The 23,288-nt window shown below is 37.0% G+C and overlaps 3 protein-coding genes and 1 pseudogene across 6 annotated transcripts; 2 read left to right on the forward strand and 2 right to left on the reverse strand.

The window, feature by feature from the left end:
- Positions 1 to 234: 234 nt before the first annotated feature.
- LOC120089031 lies at positions 235 to 4,898 on the reverse strand (annotated as a pseudogene).
- Positions 4,899 to 5,743: 845 nt separating this feature from the next.
- LOC120089293 (ervatamin-B-like) lies at positions 5,744 to 13,114 on the forward strand. Its single transcript, XM_039046720.1, has 3 exons — positions 5,744 to 6,185; positions 6,358 to 6,804; positions 12,969 to 13,114. The coding sequence occupies exons 1-3, from the start codon at positions 5,744 to 5,746 to the stop codon at positions 13,112 to 13,114; spliced, it is 1,035 nt and encodes a 344-aa protein (XP_038902648.1).
- A 3,013-nt stretch (positions 13,115 to 16,127) lies between these two features.
- Positions 16,128 to 22,488, reverse strand: LOC120089512 (pentatricopeptide repeat-containing protein At1g06270). 4 transcript variants are annotated; one of them, XR_005485201.1, is made up of 2 exons: positions 16,954 to 17,811; positions 16,128 to 16,510 (listed from the first exon to the last, which is right to left on the reverse strand). XR_005485201.1 is itself a non-coding variant. In XM_039047009.1 (2 exons), exon 1 carries the CDS (start codon positions 22,173 to 22,175, stop codon positions 21,054 to 21,056), a length of 1,122 nt encoding a protein of 373 aa, XP_038902937.1. In that variant the 5' UTR covers positions 22,176 to 22,488; the 3' UTR covers positions 16,175 to 16,510. The 4 variants fall into 4 exon arrangements, 3 of the variants coding, with proteins under 3 accessions (XP_038902937.1, XP_038902936.1, XP_038902935.1); XM_039047009.1 differs by lacking the exon at positions 16,954 to 17,811 and adding an exon at positions 21,054 to 22,488 and having other exon boundaries at positions 16,175 to 16,510; XM_039047008.1 differs by lacking the exons at positions 16,128 to 16,510; positions 16,954 to 17,811 and adding exons at positions 20,591 to 20,732; positions 21,054 to 22,488.
- On the forward strand, positions 19,620 to 20,854 carry LOC120089513 (ervatamin-B). The gene is made up of 2 exons (XM_039047011.1): positions 19,620 to 20,061; positions 20,232 to 20,854. The coding sequence occupies exons 1-2, from the start codon at positions 19,620 to 19,622 to the stop codon at positions 20,819 to 20,821; spliced, it is 1,032 nt and encodes a 343-aa protein (XP_038902939.1). The 3' UTR covers positions 20,822 to 20,854.
- Positions 22,489 to 23,288: the final 800 nt, after the last annotated feature.

Genomic DNA, 23,288 nt, shown 5'->3' on the forward strand with positions numbered 1-23,288 from the left:
GGATTATGTTCAAGAAATAACTTAAAGGTCTATAGTATATGGACAAGGTTGGGTGTCTTATCCTGGTGACACTATGGATACGACCCACTTTGTAATTATTACAAATAGTTTGATCCAAACCGTTCATGTGGAGACATGTAGGTGGGTGTATCTTATACAAAGGGTTGGTATAAGATTGGACCACGAAATATTTAATCTCTCTTTGTAAATCTGTAAATTGATTAGATTGATATTTCATAGGATCACCTTCTCGATGGACTTTTGACGATTAGATATCATGACCAATTCTGAAATTTCACTGATCGCAGCTTTCAAGTATGCCATAGACCAAGTCCAAGATGAATCATTCTCACCATCGACAATGTCAAACACAATAAGGCATATATTGTTATTACCATCAATGCACCTCGGTATTAACAACATACCCTTATACTTCTTATGAAGGTGAATGTCATCTACAACAACCACAAGACAGATACAGATACACGGCCCGAATTGCTGGTGGTTTATGTCCTAAATCTTGTTGTTTGTAATGTATAAACAAAATTCATTTATTTAATATAATAAGGAGTTGTTTTATTTTACAATTAGACCTGCGTAAGTCAATTAAATGAACTAAGATATAAAGTTATTTAATATAACATGAATAGTTGTGGTTGACATACGGATAGATCATATTCAAGTAATAACCTAAAAGGTCTATAGTGTACGGATAAGGTTGGGTGCCTTATCATAGTGAGACTGTGGATATGACCCACTTTGTAAACATTACAAACGATTTGATCCAATTCGTTCATGTATAGACGTGTAGTGAGGGTATCATATACAAAGAGTTTGTATAAGACTGGACCACAAATAATTAATCTTTCTTTGTAACATCGTTGACTGAAGTGATTAATATTTCATAGGATGATCATGTGTAACTCGATCTTCATTTTGAGTGAGTTATGGACTCCTGTCTATGAGGGTTTGTTCTTTGATTTGTATTAATGAGAGTGACCCGAGTCGCTGATTCAATAAGTCTATCATTTTGGGAACAAGACTGAGTGGGAAGTTAGGAACATAGCTACACTAGATGAAATTCACTCCTTTCTGACTTGAGAATAAGTAGATAAATTTTTCCCTTAAGTGCTGACTCCAGATTTTAAACAATGGGGCCCTCTCTCTCATTGGCCCGAGAAGGATTCTGTTTATAGTTGAACTATAAACAAGTTGTTTATTAAAGGATCAATGGGACTTATGGAGCAAAAGGTAATTATAGGGGTAAAACGATAATTTGACCCAATTGTAATTATGAACAAATTGTGAAAAATTCACTACTTGTAATGGTTATATCCATAGACAGAAAAATATTCTATAGTGCGAAAAGTGCAACTATGGGTTTTTAGAAGCACAACCTATAATTAATGAATGCTAATTAATTTAATTAAAGAGTTTAATTAATTAATCTTGAATCATTGGAACTTCTAATTTAGAGGTTCATTAGGTCCCCTGCTAACTCACTAAGGGTAAACCAATGATTATTTAGTTTTGGAAGAGTTTGAATTATTCAATTATAAGGGAATATATTTTAATTGTATGTGATACAATTAATATAATGTATATACATTATATTATAAAGTTAATTTTGAATAAGATTCAAATTTAATCTATATAAATTTGAGAGAATAATGTATTTAAATAAGATTCAAATATTAAATAATATAAATGAGATTCATATTAAAACTATCGGTTAAATTTAATGTGAATGAGATACACATTAAAACTATAGGTTATGAGATAAAAATACATTTGAATATGATTCAAATTCAATATTTAATTCAATATATTATATTTAATTAAAATTAATGAATTAGACTAATTAATAAATTATTTAATTTGATCTCATTTGATTTTTTTATTAAATTAAATAATAACTCTAGTGCAGTTACAAAGGAGTTGAAGATAATGGTGAAGGGATTTAACTCCCCTCTCTCATTATGCAGGGAGTTCTCTGCATTTGGAGAAAGAAGTTTCTCTATACAACTCTCTATAAAGTTTCAAAGAACACAGAGAAAAAGATTTCTTTGCAAAAAAATAAATAAATAAATCTTCCCAACAGCTTCAAAGAATTTGGTTCCCGCAAACCCAAATCCTTGCCGAAGAATAGCAGAGAAGACTTGTAGCAGTGTCTTGTTCGAGATCCAAGAAGAGTTGTTTAGATCATGTTATTTGAAGAATTGGAGAATATTGAATATTTAGTCTTTAAAGGTAATATATTTTTCCTCGAGATTCTTCACAGTAAAAGCATGTTTAGTTTAAATGTTTAATCTTCTCTGAATTTTCTGTTTTTCGAAACAATAACTAAAAGTATAGGCGATCAATCGCTTCCACACAGGATTCGATCCCTTCATGAATGTCATGAAGACATACTTAAAATATTATTCGTCTTCAATTTCAACCTAAAACACAATATATGGATTTGCAAACTTAAATGCTTCACCATATGCAATAACAATGGTGTAAGATCCTTTTGGCAACCTCATGCGTATACTAATGCCTACTCTCTCACACGATAGGCCCATTCATAGCTTATAATAATTACTCCATAGTCTTGCCGAATGTCCCTTGGATGGTATGACCGATCGACTTGTTCATACTTGGACTTAATTAAGTGTCCAATAACCCAACTCTTAACTTGTCGATTATCGAAGTTCCTAACTTCAAGTGCACATGTATGTTCGCTTAGGTACTTCGTCACCTTGAAACAATCACTTCCTTCCAATCTCTTTGCACGAGTTCTCCAATTATGTCTCTTATCTACACGTTGGATAGTTAACAAGGTATTCTTTGACTTCTTTACCTAGTAATCAAAATTCTTTCTTATTGCAAGCATTGACAATTTAACCAACAAATCATATTTGCAAAAGAAAATTTAACCGACCTGTAAGTCAATGTCATTCAAACAATAATGACGTACTTTGATAATGTCATCATAAGTCAGTCCATCATGGTCTAGGTACATCAACAAATTGTTGGGTTGGAACATTCGAATGTGTTGGAGCAGAGAGCATTGCCACTGATGAGATGAGAGCAGGTGGGGTTGGAACATGGACAGATGGTGTTGGGACTGCCTGTGGTGTACATCTCGATTGAACAAATGATGTTGGGACAGGTTATGGTGCACATCTCGATCGGATATTGAACTTAACATCATTGTATCCACCTCATGGATCATTTCTGTGATCGCCAAATTACACAACTCGATGTTCTCATCGAGTGCATACATGTTTGGAATATCATGTGTCGGATGTGGTTGGAAAATAAAAGTTCTAATTCGTTGGAATGGTTGGAATAGTAGGATTGTCATGTGAATCCGTATTATCAATGTCGACTCCATGATTATCATTCGGTATCACAGATACAAACAACAACATCTAGGATGCATCACTTCCTTCCCAAAAAACAAAAACAAAACAAAAACAAAAAAATCTAAGGTAGACATCCGTTATATCAATTGAAGGAGCTGGGACCAATAGATTGTAACATATCCTTATTGATATTAAGTCGTTGATGCAGAAGACCCAAGTTCACTACAAGTTATATCACTTCTAATCTTTAATCGTTCCATGGAACCTCCAACATAATTACTATCGGTCTAGTTCTACTCCCCACCATAATGCACAAATGTGCGAAGTAACATCATTGTCCCTTTAAAGGCCAAGTATAGACAATCAAGTTTGAATTGCACTTGAATCTAAAATAAAATCTAACCAATTACTAAGAAAATAGTACGCAATTGCTGAGCTCAGGTATGTTATGACGGAGTATTGGATCAACGATCGCTTACGTTTGGATACACGATTGCTTACCATTTGATTATGATTGCTTACTTTTTAATAAACGATTGCGTACTATTCCATCAGCGATCATTTACATTTGGATAAACGATCATTTACCTCCACAAAATGATCGCTACTCACTAGTATGCGATCGATCACCTATCATTAGCAATCGCTATGAAAATCCTAAATTGAATTATTGATACACCCTGGATATGATGAATGATCCTCTTCTACTAGTATATGTTTTTTGCTTACTCTAGACCCACAAAAAAAATGAAAGAAGTTGAAAGCGGTCGACCGTGTGGAAGTGGTTGCTCGTAAAGCAACCACAACATTGATAATCGTTCCTTGTCTTGGTGTCAATTTAACTTTTAAAACCATTTCTTTTAGTAATTACACTGCCTTGTCTGTCCATCTAACAGCTGTTACTGCACTAATTAAGGTGCCATAACTCTCCAAGTCAGGAAAACACCCTGCCCCTCCTATACTTTTCAATACTTGAAAAGCCTCTGCTAATTCATCAGTGGCACAAAGAAAGGATATAATATAATTACATATGTTACTGTCAGGCTTGTACCCAATTGACCGCATATCCATCAAGATATTAGCAACAGATTTAGACTGGCTACGTTGTTTTAGCCAGGCAGAAGAGATGAGAAGATGGGTCTGCGGGGCAAGGACATAACCAGAGTGGAGAATCCTCTAGAGGACTGGAAGAGAGAGGGGAAAGGGTGAAGAGCTTTAAAGAGTGTAGAAAAACAAAGAAACATGGACAAATTGGGATCTTGAGCGAGGTTTAATAGATATTAAAGATTGCAATATCTCATCCACAATTTGTGTTCTTACGTTAACAGGAAAAGTAGAGAGAAACAAGAAAAGATTGGGGTTATGGAAAGCTTCTCGCAAAGAAGGAAACAAATCTGGAAGTTTCTTATATGACTTTGATTCAACTGCAGCTTTAATGCTCTCTTGAAGGGCTTGTGATGGAGATATTGAGTGGATCGAAGAATATTGTCGCAAAAATTGATGGAAACCGAGTAGAAATGCAGAAGTCTTTGTTCTTCCCATATTCATGCTAGAATGAAAAGGAGAATTCTTATGTTGTAGCACATAATTGTTTATCAAAACATTCTGCAAATGGTTCACAGGAAACCCATAGATCATGAAACAGATTTAACATTATGTACGATCCTAATTAAGAGACGATAAAACACTCATCACAAAAAATGGTAGCATATAAATCAAGGAACAACCCCTGTTTCAAATCCCAGAAGGTTGATTCCAAAGCAATGGCAAATAAAAATAAAAATTAAAACCTTGAGAACCTGAAAAATGAGCGATGGCAGCACGATCTCACCAACGGCAGGGGTTAGGGGCTGAATCACAGAGTCTATGAGGAAAAATGTTCAAAGACAAGTAACTCTGATTGTTCGTGGAGGTGAGGTGTGATAGAGAGGGAGCGGCGGTCACTGCAGCGTGCATCGGCTGCCACTTTTTATTTCTTATATTTCTCATTTCTCATTTTTTGTTTACTTATTTTCGAGAAAAAAATGATTATTCATTTCTCACCTTTTTTGAAATGAGATTTTATAACTTTACCTAAAAGAACACTTGCATTATTATGTAGTACACCCAAACCATTTTCTACGATGGAAGTGCAGCACCAATTGATCTATTTTCTTCTTGTGGCCATCTATCTAAAGCAGAACTATATGTTTCCCCTTTTCTTGTCGTGCTGGAAAGATGAAACAACAGACCAGCCCTTAATGAAACTTCAAGGTGTGAAATACATGAATCCAAGAATTTCTCATGCATCAAAACTTCATCCGCTTGCAGTTAAGAATGGATCAATATATAACTAGACGTCAATGTGGAGAACGGAAACAGACTTTTGATTCGCAATTTAAAAAAAAAGAGCCATGGAAGCATATAGAATGATTTGGAATGTGGGTTTGATGTCTCTAATTCTCTGGGTTATCTGGACACCCACAATGGAATTTATGGCAATGGACTACCCCCCAGGATCTAGTTCTGGTGACTTACAAGGCAGGTACCAGAAATGGATGAGTAAATACGGTCGACAATACAAGAGTAGAGAAGAGTGGGAGCGGAGATTCACAATTTATCAGTTGAATGTTCAGTACATTGACAACTTCAATTCTCTGGATCATTCATATACTCTAGCTGAAAATAACTTAGTAGATCTCACAAATGATGAGTTTAAGGAGACTTACTTGGGGTACAAAACTGATTGGCTTCCTGATACATGCTTTAGATATGGAAATATGGTACATTTGCCTACTAATGTTAACTGGAGAAAGGAAGGTGCAGTTACTCCAATAAATAATCAAGGCCAATGTGGTACGAACTCATAATACACTCGTTCATCTAACTAATCAGTAATCAGTATGAAAATGTTCTCTTTTCGTCTGATTTTGAGTTTTTTTTCCCTAACTACCCTACCCTCCTCTATCCATTGTAAGTCATCCCTTCGTATTCGAACAAACTCACCAGTTATGAATTTTTAACACAGGGAACTGTTGGGCATTCTCTGCAGTAGCAGCAGTGGAAGGCATCAACAAAATAAAAACAGGAAAATTGATGTCTCTATCAGAACAAGAGCTTGTGGACTGCGATGTGGCCTCGGGGAACCAGGGATGCAATGGTGGTTTCATGGACAAAGCATTTCAATTCATCAAGAAAACTAGACTCACTACAGAAACAGAATATCCATACAGGGGAATTGAATCTACATGTAATAAACAAAAAGTGAGAAACCACACCGTGGAAATAAGTGGATATGAAAAAGTGCCTGCCAATGATGAGAAAAGCTTAAAAGCAGTCGTTGCTAACCAGCCAGTCTCTTTAGCAATTGATGCAGGGGGATATGATTTTCAGTTCTATTCTGGTGGTGTCTTCTCAGGCAATTGTGGAAAACAACTCAATCATGGAGTGGCAATAGTTGGGTATAGGCAAGCTAGCAACAAATTGTTAAACCCCCGGTCTGCCCTGCTCCTTTTCAACTCACTTTCCATTAACAAGAAATTAAAATAACAAGATTAAAGGAGATTGAACAATGCACTCTAGCCTTTTATTTATAAACCTTGACAGTAGTCAAATAACAGCAATGGAATACAGAGGAAGAAGAAATGACGAATAGAAAATGAACAACAAACTTAGGAAAATTAGAAAGAAAAACAAAATGTCCCATCCTGGATTTCGAGAGATACTGGTGTCCTCTCCTCAAGGTCGAATCACCTTTCAGCCAAAATCTTCTCTGCTTTCTTTCTCTTTCTCTTCCAATTTATTTAATCCCCCTGTGGTCCCACCCCCAATGGATCCTCAATAGAATTGCCCTTTTTCCCCAGATTCTCATACTCCACTATCTCTCTAACTAACTCTTGTGGTGTTTTTAACTTTTTGTCCCTCCTTAGAAATGCACCTTGTCCTCAAGGTGGAAGGATAGAAATTGTTGCTTGATGTTCGTTACCGACTCCCATGTGGCCTCATTATCTGGAAGACCCTTCCATCTAATAAGCCATTCTTGTGTGTTTAGTTCTCCATTCCACCTTACTCCAAGCACCACTTCAGGGACAACCTGTAGCTCAAATTCTTCAGTTAACATAGGGGGTAATGGCTGTATGTATTGTGACTTACCCACTTTTTTCTTAAGTTGAGAAAAATGAAATACATCATGTATCACTACCTCTGGTGGTAGATTCAGTCGATACGCCACTTCTCCTATCTTTTCAGTTATTTGATACGAACCATAGAACCTTGGAGATAACTTCTCGCTTTTCCTTTATGCTAGTGATCTTTGTCTGTAAGGTCTTAGTTTGAGAAAACTTTCATCTCCTACCTCAAATGTCAGCTCACGTCTATGCTGGTCGGCCTGCTTTTTCATTCTATTCTATGCAATTTCTAGATTCTCCTTAAGTGCATTCAAAGCCAAGTCCCGTTCCTTTAATAGGTTGTCAACACTGTCATTGCTGGATTTTGTTTCCCCATAATGTATTGACGATGGGGGAGTCCTCCCATAGATCGCTTGGAATGGGGTAGTCCTTATTGATGCATGGAAGGTGATGTTATACCAATACTCTGCCCAAGCCAGCCATTTATTCCACTTATTAGGTTGCTCATTGCAAAAACATCTTAAATAAGTCTCCAAACACCGAATTACACGTTCAGTTTGTCCATCTGTTTGAGGATGGAAAGCTGTACTTCTTCTTAATTTGGTTCCTAGGGCTGCAAAAACTTCTTTCCAGAAATTACTCAAAAAGATTTTATCCCTATCAGTAGTAATCGACTTAGGAATGCCATGAAGCTTGATGATCTCTTGTATGAAGATTTTTTGCTACTTGCTTTGCTGAAAATGGATGCTTGAGGGGGATAAAATGTCCATATTTGCTCAATCTATCAACCACTACTAAGATGGAATCAAAGCCCCCTGCTCTAGGAAGTCCTTCAACAAAGTCCATGGTCCACTCTTCCAAGGTTAGCTCGGGAATAGGTAACGGTTGTAGCAGTCCTGCAGCTGTCTCTTATACACATCTAGATGTGTATAAGAGACAGCGATGTGAGAGCTTTTGGCTGAAAAAGGCTATTGGTTTGTCTCCTTGAGTCAGAACAACCCCACCCCTATTCCCGAGGCATCTGTTTCTATAATGAAAGGTTGGTTGAAGTCTAGCAATGCTAGAACCGGACAGGACACCATCTGCTGCTTCAAGTCTTTAAATGCTCGAGTGGCAGCCTCATCCCAAACTATTTTTCTTGATCAAATGTGTTAGTGGGGCTGCCTTAATGCTGTAACCTTGAACAAAATGCGGATAATAACCGGTCAACCCCAAGAAACCCCTCAATTCAGTCACATTCGTGGGACGCGGCTAGTTGACCATAGCTTGGATCTTCTCCCCATCAGCTTCAACCCCTTAGTGTGAAATCCAATGCCCCAAATATTGTATCCTATCTCGGCAAAATACACATTTCTTTTGGTTAGCAAAGAGTTTATTGTCTCTTAGAATGTTGAACACCACTCCTAGGTGAGTCTCATGAGTAGAAACATCTGGACTATACACCAAAATATCATTAAAAAACACAAGTATAAAGCAACGTAGAAAGGGTTTAAAAACNCTACTAAGATGGAATCAAAGCCCCCTGCTCTAGGAAGTCCTTCAACAAAGTCCATGGTCCACTCTTCCAAGGTTAGCTCGGGAATAGGTAACGATTGTAGCAGTTCTGCAAGGGTTAGAGATTCTGTTTTGTTTCTTTGACAAATATCACATCCAGCCACATAATTTTTTATATCACTCTTCATTCCCGGCCAATATAACTCCCCACTCATGTGTTTGTAGGTCCTTAGGAAACCCGAATGCCCTCCAAGTATGGAATCATGGTAAGTATGCAATAAAGAGGGAATCAAAGTTGATTGTTTAAGGATGACTAACCTTCCTTTATAGAGTAGTCTTCCATTTTTCCATTTGTAGTTTGGTTTACCATCTGGATTGTCTTTCAATAAGGCAATGATTTGTTGTAATTCCTCATCTTCCCCCATCTCCTTTAATATGAGTTCCACATCTAACACTGCTGAGGAGTATAAGCTAACAAGTTCAGACGATAGGTTGACTCTAGACAGGGCATCTGCTGCCTTGTTCATCAAATCGGGCTGGTAAAGTATCTCAAAATCATAGCTAAGAAGCTTGGTTAACCACCTCTGAAATTGGGATTGTACTTCCCTCTGTTCCACCAAGAATTTCAAGGTTTTTTGGTCTGAAATCACAGTGAATTTTCCTCCTAATAAGTAATGACGCTACCTTTGGACAGCTAATATGACTGCCATTAATTCCCTTTCATAGATGGATTTGTTTTGAGCACGTTGTGAGAGCTTTTGGCTGAAAAAGGCTATTGGTTTGTCTCCTTGAGTCAGAACAACCCCACCCCTATTCCCGAGGCATCTGTTTCTATAATGAAAGGTTGGTTGAAGTCTAGCAATGCTAGAACCGGACAGGACACCATCTGCTGCTTCAAGTCTTTAAATGCTCGAGTGGCAGCCTCATCCCAAACTATTTTTCTTGATCAAATGTGTTAGTGGGGCTGCCTTAATGCTGTAACCTTGAACAAAATGCGGATAATAACCGGTCAACCCCAAGAAACCCCTCAATTCAGTCACATTCGTGGGACGCGGCTAGTTGACCATAGCTTGGATCTTCTCCCCATCAGCTTCAACCCCTTAGTGTGAAATCCAATGCCCCAAATATTGTATCCTATCTCGGCAAAATACACATTTCTTTTGGTTAGCAAAGAGTTTATTGTCTCTTAGAATGTTGAACACCACTCCTAGGTGAGTCTCATGAGTAGAAACATCTGGACTATACACCAAAATATCATTAAAAAACACAAGTATAAAGCAACGTAGAAAGGGTTTAAAAACTTGATTCATCAGTGATTGGAAAGTTGCAGGTGCATTCATGAGCCCAAAAGGCATAACCAAGAACTCGTAGTGCCCTTCGTGAGTTATAAATGTTGTCTTCTCGATGTCTTCCTCTCTCATGCGGATTTGGTGGTAACCTGACTTTAAATCAAGCTTTGAGAATACTACAGCCCCGTGTAACTCGTCAAGTAACTTCTCAATGACTAGAATAGGGAATTTTTCAGCTATTGTAGCTTGATTCAACCTCCTATAGTCAACACAAAATCTCCAACCCCCATCCTTCTTCTTTACCAGTAAATTGAGTAGGGACTTCAGCTAGGTCTAATGAATCCAGCTTGCAACATTTCATGAACTAGTTTCTCTATCTCCTCCTTCTGTGCATATCCATACTTGTAGGGCCTGACATTGATTGGATTGGTTCCATCTTTAATGGTTATTTGGTGGTCACTGCCCTTCTAGGGGGAAATGAAGTTGGTAAGCTGAATACATCTTGGTTCTACTCTAATAGTGCTTGAATCATGACAGGTAATACAGGTTGGTCTTCTTTCTTCCTCCCTTCCTCCGTCCCATCAAGGTCTTCAAACTCAAGATGCTGGAAATCTACCAAGAAGTCCATATCTTCCTCATTCCACTGTTTACTTAGCATTTTAAAGGAAACTTCAGCCTTAGTGGGGGAGGGATCCCCTTTTAACACGATAAGTGCTCCATTCGACCAAAAGGCCATTGTTAATGAAGGCCAGTGGATTCCCATGAACTCAGTGGTACATAGCCAGAGCATTCCAAGAACTACGTTCATCCTTCCTAACTCCATAGCCAAGAAATCAGCCTTTACCATCAAATTTGGGAGTGTGAGCTCCACCCCCTTGCAAATACCCTTTCCCTCGATTTCACTTCCATTTCCTATCACCACCCTAAACCTCTTTTGTTGTTCCAATGGTAACTCTAGCTCCCTAACCGTTTCTTGATGGATAAAGTTGTGAGTAGCTCCCAAATCAATGAGGACTACCACTTCCTTGTCCCTGATTTTTCCCTTGAGTTTCATTGTTCCCTTTGCTGAAAATCCAAGTAGAGAGTTCAACAATAGTTCCACCTTTTCTTGTACTTCACCATACTTCAATTCCACCAGTTCTTCTCCTTCGATTAACTCCTTTTCCTCCATTTTCTCCTCTTCATTGGCTATAAATAGCATGAGTTTTCTATTTTCTTTGAATTTACAACGGTGTCCCGGGGCATACTTTTCATTACAATAGAAACAAAGTCCCTTGTCAAGTCGTTCTCTGAATTCGCGGTCACTTAGTCTCTTCATTGGGGCCTCCTTCTTGATGGGAAGATTCTGTTTTGCAGGAATGGGAACTAACGGCTTCACGGGTAATGCGATTTGTTTCATGGTTGGTTTGTCCATAGGCTTTCCCTGACTTTTATCACTAGATTCCCCTCTGTTCATTTGGCCCATTTTCTGGTTCAGCCTATTGCGGCCCAACTCTTTCAAGGCCAGCCTGAGTGCAATGTTCCGATCATTCACCAATTTGGCTTCCTTCATACACTCGTCAAGAGTTTTGGGATTCCGGCTAACCACTTCAGCTTGCAGCTCTGGTTCTAACCCGTTCAAGAATGCATCCTTCAGTACTTCCTCTAATAAGTCCGGCAATGGAGCAAAATAGTTGACGAATTTTTTTACATATTCTTGGTATGAACCCTCTTGTCGAATTTTCAATAACCTAGCGCATAAGCTTCCTTCTCCAACCCTCCGGTAGTGTTCAAACAACCTACATTTTAGCTCTTCCCATGTAGTAATGGCCCTCCGGTTGTTACTCCACCGGAACCAATCAACTTCATCAAGGGCGAAGCTAATCACAGCCACCTTCACCTTCTCAGCATCAGAGAGCTCATGAATTTCAAAATGCTCTACTTGATAGACCCACGATTCTGGGTTGTCACCTGCAAACAAGGGCATTTCTAAACATTTATACTTACCTTTGTCCAAGCTGCTTCCGCTGGGAATATGAGAAGATTCGACTTCCTCTGTCTTCCCTTTCGACTTGAGATTGCTTCCTTCAGTTAGCATTGATTCTTCTTTCTTTCGAGCCATGTTATTCTCTCTAACCTCCTCGGTCAGCTTTTCCAAGTTCTTGCACAGGCTAACAAAGTGCTCCTTCAGCCCTAACATTTCCTTCTCCGTAGCCTCCATCCTCTCTTCCAATTGTTTTTGGGCCATGGTGTGCATTTTCCTCAGGGTTGCGGCTCTGATACCAAATGTTAAACCCCCGGTCTTCCCTGCTCCTTTTCAACTCACTTTCGATTAACAAGAAATTAAGATAACAAGATTAAAAAAGATTGAACAATGCACTCCATCCTTTTATTTATAAACCTTGACAGTAGTCAAATAACAGCAATGGAATACAGAGGAAGAAGAAATGACGAATAGAAAATGAACAACAAACTCAGGGAAATTAGAAAGAAAAAAAAATGTCCCAGCCTGGATTTCGAGATGTTGGTGTCCTCTCCTCAAGGTCGAATCACCTTTCAGCCAAAATCTTCTCTTCCTTCTTTCTCTTTCTCTTCCAAATTATTTAATCCCCCTGTGCTCCCACCTCCAACGGATCCTCAACAAAATTGCCCTTTTCCCCCAGATTCTCATACTCCACTATCTCTCTAACTAACTCTTGTGGTGTTTTTACCTTTTTGTCCCTCATTTTGTATGTGAATATAATGGGAAGCTTTACACAAATCTTATTGGCTTGTCAAGAATTCATGGGGCACTAACTGGGGTGAATCTGGTTACATAAGAATGAAAAGTGATTCAACTGACAAGCGAGGTACTTGTGGCATAGCTATGATGGCTAGCTACCCCATCAAAGACTGAACATATTTCCTGGTGTTAATTGATCTTGTCTACCTTCAGAAGTGAAGAAATTAAATTTACCAATTATAAATTATATCACATTTTAAAGTCCACTAAATTATATTATCCAGTGATGCAATAAGAATTAGTAAAAGGTTATTATGTACGAGCAACAAAAGTTGAAAGAAAAGGAAGGATTCAAGCATAACAATATATATATTTGAGAATAAAGATATAAACGAATTTATAACACCTAAGACTTCAACCCTACAAATTAAACAGACTCAATAATAATGTTGGGGTAAGGTCGAGAGTTCAAAGTTCGACGTACAAAAAATATGAAAGAGGAAGGTCGAGGGTCGACTTATTTAAAAAAAATAAAAATCAACAATATTCTTACAAATAGTTTGAAAACAACAATATTTTCCTAAATAGTTTCTAAAAATAAAATATCCTTTTAATTTTCCCCACTTTTTCATCAATCAATTAGTTAGGATTAATTTATTGGAATTGAAAAAATAATTAGGTTAATTCAACACTAATAATCTCTATATAAACTTGCTCAAAAATAATAATAATAATAAAATAATTTTTAACTCATCTTGATGGTTATAAATATCGATATTAATAATATAATTAATTTTAATAGAATGAATAAATATATCCAAAATAAATATGAATATCAACAAAAATAAGAGAGAAAAGAATACCTATGCTTTTGTAAGTGTCACAATACCTATGTTCATCTTTGCCAAAAAAAACAATGGGAACAACTCATATTATCACGTCAATCCTTCAAAGGGATATATTTTTAAAAAGTAATTAATGGACAAAAAAGATTAGAGATGCATCGAAACATCTTAACTAGGTCGACATATTCCTCACTCTCATAAAATTCTTTTAAACCCCACGACTAGAACCAAAGTGGTGTAGATTTACATCTGCACTTGCCACAATGAACAAGATTCCTTCACCTATGCATTCTACAAACAGCTTCCTACCAAACCCTTCTCTAACTCTGCCTGCCAAAGGATAGTAGAAAACCAATGCTTGCTTTATATTCATAGAGTTGTGGTGTGACTTACCCATGACTATTAGATGTTATGTTTGTGTTTTGGAGGGGTTTAAGACTGATGTGCAGTGGGTTTATGGACATTTGGGTGACATTTCTGTAAGTGTTAAGGTCGTTTGGTCACTTAAAGTCTAGTGTGGTTGCTTGAATTTTGGTTTCTTAACCTTTAATTACACGTTTTTGTTTAAATTTCTGTAAATGTATCTCTTATTTTGGTTGAAGATTTAAAAGATTGGTATATATATATAATTTTGATGGTCTTCCAGCAAAAGTGTGCGCGTGTATACGCGTGTGTTCTTGTGCATGTGTTTGTGATGGGAATAGAGCTGCAGATCAAAAAAGAAACTTGTGGCTGCAATTTTTTTAAGAAAAGTGTGACGATACGTGACCTTTTCGGCATAAAGGAATTCTTCAATTTGAAGAATTACTCTTTGTTTTATTCAGTTGGTGCAGCAATGAGAACAAGAATACAGAGGATACTTTTCTTTAATGTTTCTCTTTTTTATTATTAATTCCAATTATGATATAGGAAATCAAATAGTTCATGTTGGCCTATTTGGTGGAATTTATAGCACTAATTTTGAAATCTTTTATAATGTTCATCATAGTCGAACTAGTTGTAGAAGAGTCAACGTACTCCCGAGTTTGAGAACGAACCAGTATATTTTCAGTGTCGTTCTTTTTTTTTTCCTCTTAGTTATTTTCTATTTTATGAATCCTAATTTTTTTGGGATGAAGTGGATATGTAAGATATAAATTAGTTTTTGCTTTTTATTTATATCTAGGTATAAATTTCCTACAAGTGGTATCAGACATTTTGTTCAGAAGACATGGGATTATGACAGCCAAGAAGTTTCGAGCGGATCATAAAATTGGATGGAAAAAATTTTGGATATTGGAAGATGCAAGTTAAGATTTTTTAACTTACAAGAAATTGCATAATGCATTGAAGGAGAGACCGAAAGGGTTTTCATAACCTAAATGAAGAAGCAGTTTGCAATCATCTGGATTTATTTGTCAATGAAAATTTCTAGTTTTGTAGCCGATGTGACTAATGCAGTGAAGTTGATGGAAGTGTCTATCAGTGTTTTTTTTTTTTTAAGCTTTTACCTTTCTTTCTTAAAAATTTGTTTTACCAAAGGATGTGTTCTTTAAAATTTTCTATGAGGTAATATAGAAATATTTGAATGTTTGATTTTTTATATTCTTGGGGTGATGGTTGAGAATTTTTTAGAGCCCAAAATTTGAACCAAATATAAAATGAATTTAACTGAAATAATATCTTTTAAAAAAGCTTTTATTAAAAGGCTATCTTATGATGTGAGAAATTTGTAATATTTTCTCACATTTTCGAGGTGAAATTTTTTTAAATTCTTATACGGCCTAATTGTAGAATTTTCTTCCACTTATTTTTTGGGATCTTATTTCCAAATAATAGAGAAATGAGGGATAAAATAAGACAATATTTAAAATATTTTTTTAAAGAATATTTTCAAATAATTTAAAGTTGGCCACCTATTTAATAGGTGTTGTGAGGTGCCAACACCTTTCCCGTATACAAATGCCTCGCAAATTCAACTCTATTTTTCACATACCATTTTTATTACTTTCTATTAAAATATTGTTAACTTTATTTTGGTGCTCAATATAATCACACTGTCAAAAGGATTGGTGGAAACTCCTTTTTCCTTTTAAAATTAATATTATTTTTGAGGACGTCGGTCGCTCCGCATCGTCTCGGGCAGGTGGCGACAAAGACAAGAACAGGATAAAGTGGAGTTGGTTTTAAATATGCCTATGTGATTGATCCTAATCCTAACTTGTTTGGAATTAGGAAAAACTCATATCCTAAGTCTAAGACGTTGTAAACTAGATCAATTCTCTTATAAATACATCAATAAAGTTCTATATGAGGTAACTTAAACATCAAACTTCTTCTCTATTATAGAGTTCTCATTCTAACGTTGATAGAACCCGCAACATTCTTCTGTTATGGGCGCTTAGGTGGGAGTGTATTCCTTAGCATTGAAACATACTTGGATCTCCCTTCTCTCATTAGTTTTACAATTCAAATTTTTGTTTCACTATATGTCACGCCCTGCGCCGAGCCCATGCTCTTGAGCTCGCGGTGAGGTGTGATATAATATGTTACTACTTTAGCTCAGCTACTAGTTTCGTACTTTTGCAGCAGAAAAACATTACATGCTTTTTAATAGAAACTAGTTTACAAGTCCAAATTATAAAATACACGTGGAAACCCTATCCCGATAACCAGTCTTATTTACAGTTATTTTTCAGCTTGTGGCAGACCTTAACCAATCCCGCAACCTGGACTCGTCAGCTACCTGCAAGATAAACATAGAAACAAACCATGAGCTTTTACAAAGCTCAGTGAGTGGTAACACAAATATAAATCTTCCACAACAAACATGAGGTTTCCAAGTGGACCTCCAACAAAGCATGAAGCTTTCACGAATCCACCTACACACACGGTAGATGTTTAACATGCAATATCACAACAATAATACCAGCCTATGTGCACATAACTCCTCCTATCATGGGCTCAGAAACTAGGCCCATCGACCCTCTGACCATCCCAATTCAAGGATTCTCTATCCCACAGGCTCAGGCACTAGACTCCTCAGTCCCCTGACCATCCTGTAAGGATTTACTCTGGGCTTAGGTTCTAGGTCCTTAGACCTCTGACCATCCCAATCATCACACAAAACCTACAGCATATTAAATTTACAATATGCTCAAAATAACAAGGGAAGAATTAACCACTCACAGTGAAGTTATGGAGTTCACACAGTTCACCTGATTTCCCTGATTCTACCGTTGGATCCTATTCAGCTTTGAAGCTTAGATTACTACCACTTCCAGGCCTTATCTTATCATCACACAAAACTACAGCATATTAATTTACAATATGCTCAAAAATAACAAGGGAAGAATTAACCACTCACAGTGAAGTTATGGAGTTCACACAGTTCACCTGATTTCCCTGATTCTACCGTTGGATCCTATTCAGTTTTGAAGCTTAGATTACTACCACTTCCAGGCCTTATCTCAAGACAATTCCTTCTTAAAAAATGTGAGAAAATGTCTTAACTACAATAGCTTAAAGTTTCATCCCTAAATTCCTTGGTGAAAGCTTGTGGATCAATTTTACTCTTCCTGGCCCGACTGTCTTTTTCCTGGTGAGCACCTCGCGATTTTCCATAATTTTGACCACGCATTTTGCCGAGGCAGCCCATACACATAAACTAGACTTAATTTAGAAACTTTTAGTCCAAAAATCACCTGATTCGCACGAGTGGTTTGGAAGAACTAGTGGTTTGAAGTTGGCCTTTCGCTATTGTCCAGACAGTTTGGCTCCTCCGCGTCCTTGCTAGAAACTCCGACCCACACTTAAATTTCTCTCTTCTTATTTTTCGTCTCTTTATGCTCTTTGAGAGACTTGGTGTGGAGGTTGGAGTGGGGCGTCCCTCCTTTTATAGGCGTCCAAAAGCCTTCCAAGCTTGTCACCTACTTCTCCATGTGTTGTTCTTAAGGTTTGCCAACCTACAGCCCCTTCCACCTCTTGCTTGAGTTGTCTACCAACGCAAGTTTGAACCATGCAAGTGCTGGATGTCTCTCTTCTATCATGCCAACGCATGAGACTAAATTTGCATGTCTCCTCAAGCCTCCACCTCAATTTCTTAAGTCAGGAGGTTTATTCTCAATCAGCCACATGTTAGGATGACATTTTCCTTATGATCTCAGCATTCCTATGCGTTCATTCCCTTCAATATGCGTTCACTAGGGTGATTCTCAAGGCATACAACTAGCCTAAGGTATCAACGCATAGCATACTTAGAACGCATAGTTGATCCTCAACACCTAATATGATCCCAACGCATGGAAATTCTTAGTTTCCCTTAATTTCCAACATAGCACCATCGCAACCCTTAACCATCGCAAGCCAACACCATGCGATATTTAATTTACATTTTTTTATTTTTATGAGATATTATTTTTTTAATTTATTCTTTTTATATATTATGAATAGTAATTATTTTGATATAGAAGCTTTTAAATGTCACTGACATAAATAATAACATTTAAGGTAAAAAAAAAACTTCAATATTCAAATTTACATATTTTAGATAATAATTTGGGGACATAATAAATCAAATCAACACTCAAAACCTTCACATGCAAGTCTATAAATAAGACTAATTGATATAAAGAACAGAAACTTTAATCACAGTAGTGAGGTAGTTTAAAAGATTTTACAATAATGATCTTGGATTCCTTTTGTACATTTGGTACCAAGATTTTGATGGAGTTTTTTTTTTTTTTTTAATTTTATATATAAATAAATAATATATTTTAAATGAAAAATTTTAAAAAAAATAAAAAAAAAAAAAAAAAGAGAGAAGAGAAGTAGAAACAAAGGAAGAAAGAAAGAACAAGGTGGAATGGGAATGGGAATTAAATAAAAGAAAAAAAAGGGAAATTTGTACAGATATCTCACTCTCGCTAACATCTCGCTCTCGCTCTCTCAAGCTCTCGCTCTCGCTCTCTCAAATCTCGCTCTCAGGATGTCGCTCTCGCTCGCTCAAAATCTCGCTCTCAGGATCTCGCTCTCGCTCTCGCTCTCAGGATTTCGCTCTCGCTCTTCCCTCTTTCGTTCTCTCCCAATACAAAATTATTTATAACACATCAAATAATTATGAAAAAAATCAGACCAAAAAAGAAAAAAACTGGAAACTCCCAAGTTAAGAAACTTCGTGCCAGATATGCACCAATGAATGGGTTAGAAAGAATCAAAGCTGGAAACTCCCAAGTTGAAAAGAAAAAAACTGGAAACTCTCGCTCTCTCTCAAAATCTCGCTCTCTCTCAATATATCGCTCTATCAGATCTCGCTCTCTCTCAATATCTCGCTCTCTCAGATATGCACAAGTAACTCTGATTGTTCGTGGAGGTGAGGGTGTGATAGGGAGGGAGCGGCGGTCACTGCAGCGTGCGTCGGCTGCCACTTTTTATTTCTTATATTTCTCATTTCTCATTTTTTGTTTACTTATTTACGAGAAAAAAATGATTATTCATTTCTCACCTTTTTTTAAATGAGATTTTATAATTTTACCTAAAAGAACACTTGCATTATTAGTACACCCAAACCATTTTCTACGACAAGTGCAGCACCAATTGATCTATTTTCTTCTTGTGGGCATCTATCTGAAGCAGAACTGTATGTTTCCACCTTTTCTTGCCGTGCTGGAAAGATGAAACAACAGACCAGCCCTTAATGAAACTTCAAGGTGTGAAATACATGAATCCAAGAATTTCTCATGTATCAAAACTTCATCCGCTTGCAGTTAAGAATGGATCAATATATAACTAGACGTCAATGTGGAGAACGAAAACAGACTTTTGATTCGCAATTAAAAAAAAGAAAAAAAAGAGCCATGGAAGCATATAGAATGATTTGGAATGTGGGTTTGATGTCTCTAATTCTCTGGGTTATCTGGACACCCACAATGGTATTTATGGCAATGGACTACCCCCCAGGATCTAGTTCTGGTGACTTACAAGGCAGGTACCAGAAATGGATGAGTAAATACGGTCGACAATACAAGAGCAGAGAAGAGTGGGAGCGGAGATTCACAATTTATCAGTTGAATGTTCAGTACATTGACAACTTCAATTCTCTGGATCATTCATATACTCTAGCTGAAAATAACTTTGCAGATCTCACAAATGATGAGTTTAAGGAGACTTACTTGGGGTACAAAACTGATTGGCTTCCTGATACATGCTTTAGATATGGAAATATGGTAGATTTGCCTACTAATGTTAACTGGAGAAAGGAAGGTGCAGTTACTCCAATAAAGAATCAAGGCCAATGTGGTACGAACTCATAATACACTCGTTCATCTAACTAATCAGTAATCAGTATGAAAATGTTCTCTTTTCGTCTGATTTTGAGTTTTTTTCCTAACTACCCTACCCTCCTCTATCCATTGTAAGTCATCCCTTCGTATTCGAACAAACTCAACAGTTATGAATTTTTGACACAGGGAGCTGCTGGGCATTCTCTGCAGTAGCAGCAGTGGAAGGCATCAACAAAATAAAAACAGGAAAATTGATGTCTCTATCAGAACAAGAGCTTGTGGACTGCGATGTGGCCTCGGGGAACCAGGGATGCAATGGTGGTTTCATGGACAAAGCATTTCAATTCATCAAGAAAACTGGACTCACTACAGAAACAGAATATCCATACAGGGGAATTGAATCTACATGCAATAAACAAAAAGTGAGAAACCACACCGTGGAAATAAGTGGATATGAAAAAGTGCCTGCCAATGATGAGAAAAGCTTAAAAGCAGCCGTTGCTAACCAGCCAGTCTCTGTAGCAATTGATGCAGGGGGATATGATTTTCAGTTCTATTCTGGTGGAGTCTTCTCAGGCAATTGTGGAAAACAACTCAATCATGGAGTGGCAATAGTTGGGTATGGGCAAGCTAGCAACAAATCTTATTGGCTTGTCAAGAATTCATGGGGCACTGACTGGGGTGAATCTGGTTACATAAGAATGAAACGTGATTCAACTGACAAGCGAGGTACTTGTGGCATAGCTATGATGGCTAGCTACCCCATCAAAGACTGAACATATTTCCTGGTGTTAATTGATCTTGTCTACCTTCAGAAGTGAAGAAATTAAATTTACCAATTATAAATTATAACACATTTTAAAGTCCACTAAATTATATTATCCAGTGATGCAATGAGAATTAGTAAAAGGTTATTATGTACGAGCAACAAAAGTTGAAAGAAAAGGAAGGATTCAAGCATAACAATATATATATTTGAGAATAAAGATATAAACGAATTTATAGTACCTAAGACTTCAACCCTACAAATTTGCGTCTTACAGCAGAAGCAAATTCTGCTTCTCCAATGCCAGCCAGCCCCTCAACAACCTTTTGCCTGACCTTGATATATGGTATAAACCCTCTCTCTGTCATCCCCATGGTCACCTTTCCTGCCAAAATATACTCGCGACACTCCAAACAACCTTCAACAAGAAGCTCGTAGCTCTCAAATCCAACATTGTGACTCTCCTTCTCCAACAGCTCAATGATCTCAACTGCTCTCCTTACCTCTCGGTTTGCTCGTAAAGCAGCCACAACATTGATAATCGTTCCTTGTCTTGGTGTCAATTTAACTTTTAAAACCATTTCTTTCAGCAATTCCACTGCCTTGTCTGTCTGTCTAACAGCTGTTACTGCACTAATTAAGGTGCCATAACTCTCCAAGTCAGGAAAACACCCTGCCCCTCCCATTCCTTTCAATACTTGAAAAGCCTCTGCTAATTCATCAGTGGCACAAAGAGAGGATATAATATAATTACATATGTTACTGTCAGGCTTGTACCCAATTGACCGCATATCCATCAAGATATTAGCAACAGATTTAGACTGGCTACGTTGTTTTAGCCAGGCAGAAGAGAGGAGAAGATGGGTCTGCGGGGCAGGGACATAACCAGAGTGGAGAATCCTCTGGAGGACTGGAAGAGAGAGGGGAAAGGGTGAAGAGATTTGAAGAGTGTAGAAAAGCAGAGAAACATGGACAAATTGGGATCTTGAGCGAGGTCTAATAGATATTAAAGATTGCAATATCTCATCCACAATTTGTGTTCTTACGTTAACAGGAAAAGTAGAGAGAAACAAGAAAAGATTGGGGTTATGGCAAGCTTCTCGCAAAGAAGGAAACAAATCTGGAAGTTTCTTATACGACTTTGATTCAACTGCAGCTTTAATGCTCTCTTGAAGGGCTTGTGATGGAGATATTGAGTGGATCGAAGAATATTGCCGCAAAAATTTATGGAAACCGAGTAGAAATGCAGAAGTCTTTGTTCTTCCAATATTCATGCTAGAACGAAAAGGAGAATTCTTATGTTGTAGCACATAACTGTTTATCAAAACATTCTGCAAATGGTTCACAGGAAACCCATAGATCATGGAACAGATTTAACATTATGTATGATCCTAATTAAGAGACGATAAAACACTCATCACAAAAAATGGTAGCATATAAATCAAGGAACAACCCCTGTTTAAAACCCCGGAAGGCTGATTCCAGCAACGGCAAAATCAAAATAAAAATCAAAACCTTGAGAACCTAAAAAAATGAGCGGTGGCAGCGCGATCTCACCAACGGCAGGGGTTAGGGCAAATCACAGTGTCTCTGAGGAAAAATATTCAAAGACAAGTAACTCTGATTGTTCGAGGGTGTGATAGGGAGGGAGCGGCGGTCACTGCAGCGCGCGTCGGCTGCCACTTAAAAAACTCTTTTGAAAAAATGAGTTCCCTAATGGAAAAATTAAAAGGATATTGTCCTTTTAGAAACTATTTAAGAAAATATTGTTGTTTTCAAATTATTTGTAAAAATATTGTTGTTTTTCTTTTAAATAAGTCGAGGGTTGAAAATTCGATCTAGATAGGTCGAATTTTGAACCCTCGACCTTCCTTTCATTTGTACGTTGAACTTTGAATCCTCGACCTTATCCTTCTTAACATTATTATTGAGTTTGTTTAATTATCATTCCGGAGACCTTCCTCTATCAAAATATAGTATTTCTAAATTTTCATAAGGTCTCCCTGGAATTCCTTCCATAGCTTGTTGAATAATTTTTACGGATTCTGTCATCTCAGCAACTCTGACTAAATAACGAGCTAATGAATATCCTTCTTTTTTGCACTAAACTTCCCAATCAAATTCGAGAGCGAGATTTTGAGAGAGCGAGAGTTTGAGAGAGCGAGAGCGAGAGCGAGATTTTGATAGAGAGCGAGAATACCGTACAAATTTCCCTTTTATTTCCTTTTTAATTATTACACATTCCACTTCTAATCCTTTCTTTTTTTTTTCTTTTTTTTTTTAAGTTTCCATTTTATAAAAATAATTTCTAAAAATATTTTCTTATTTTATTTAAACTCTAAAAAGAATAAATTAAAAAAATAATAACTCATAAAAATAAAAAAAAAATGTAAATTAGAATATCTCATAATGTAAATTAAATATCTCATTTATATAAAAATAATTACAAAAATCAATGTGTCCCACAAGGCGGACGT

The sequence above is a fragment of the Benincasa hispida genome, chromosome 10, assembly GCF_009727055.1.
Source record: "Benincasa hispida cultivar B227 chromosome 10, ASM972705v1, whole genome shotgun sequence".
In the NCBI taxonomy this organism is placed as follows: Eukaryota; Viridiplantae; Streptophyta; class Magnoliopsida; order Cucurbitales; family Cucurbitaceae; genus Benincasa; species Benincasa hispida.

Excerpts from the sequence above, each read along its gene's own strand:
- LOC120089293 (XM_039046720.1), top strand. The coding sequence starts at position 5,744 with ATGGAAGCATATAGAATGATTTGGAATGTGGGTTTGATGTCTCTAATT. Across the intron at positions 6,186-6,357 it reads AAATAATCAAGGCCAATGTG|GGAACTGTTGGGCATTCTCT; the intron begins GTACGAACTCAT and ends TTTTTAACACAG. Across the intron at positions 6,805-12,968 it reads AGTTGGGTATAGGCAAGCTA|CTTTACACAAATCTTATTGG; the intron begins GCAACAAATTGT and ends TATAATGGGAAG.
- LOC120089513 (XM_039047011.1), top strand. The coding sequence starts at position 19,620 with ATGGAAGCATATAGAATGATTTGGAATGTGGGTTTGATGTCTCTAATT. Across the intron at positions 20,062-20,231 it reads AAAGAATCAAGGCCAATGTG|GGAGCTGCTGGGCATTCTCT; the intron begins GTACGAACTCAT and ends TTTTTGACACAG.
- LOC120089512 (XM_039047009.1), bottom strand. The coding sequence starts at position 22,175 with ATGATCTATGGGTTTCCTGTGAACCATTTGCAGAATGTTTTGATAAAC.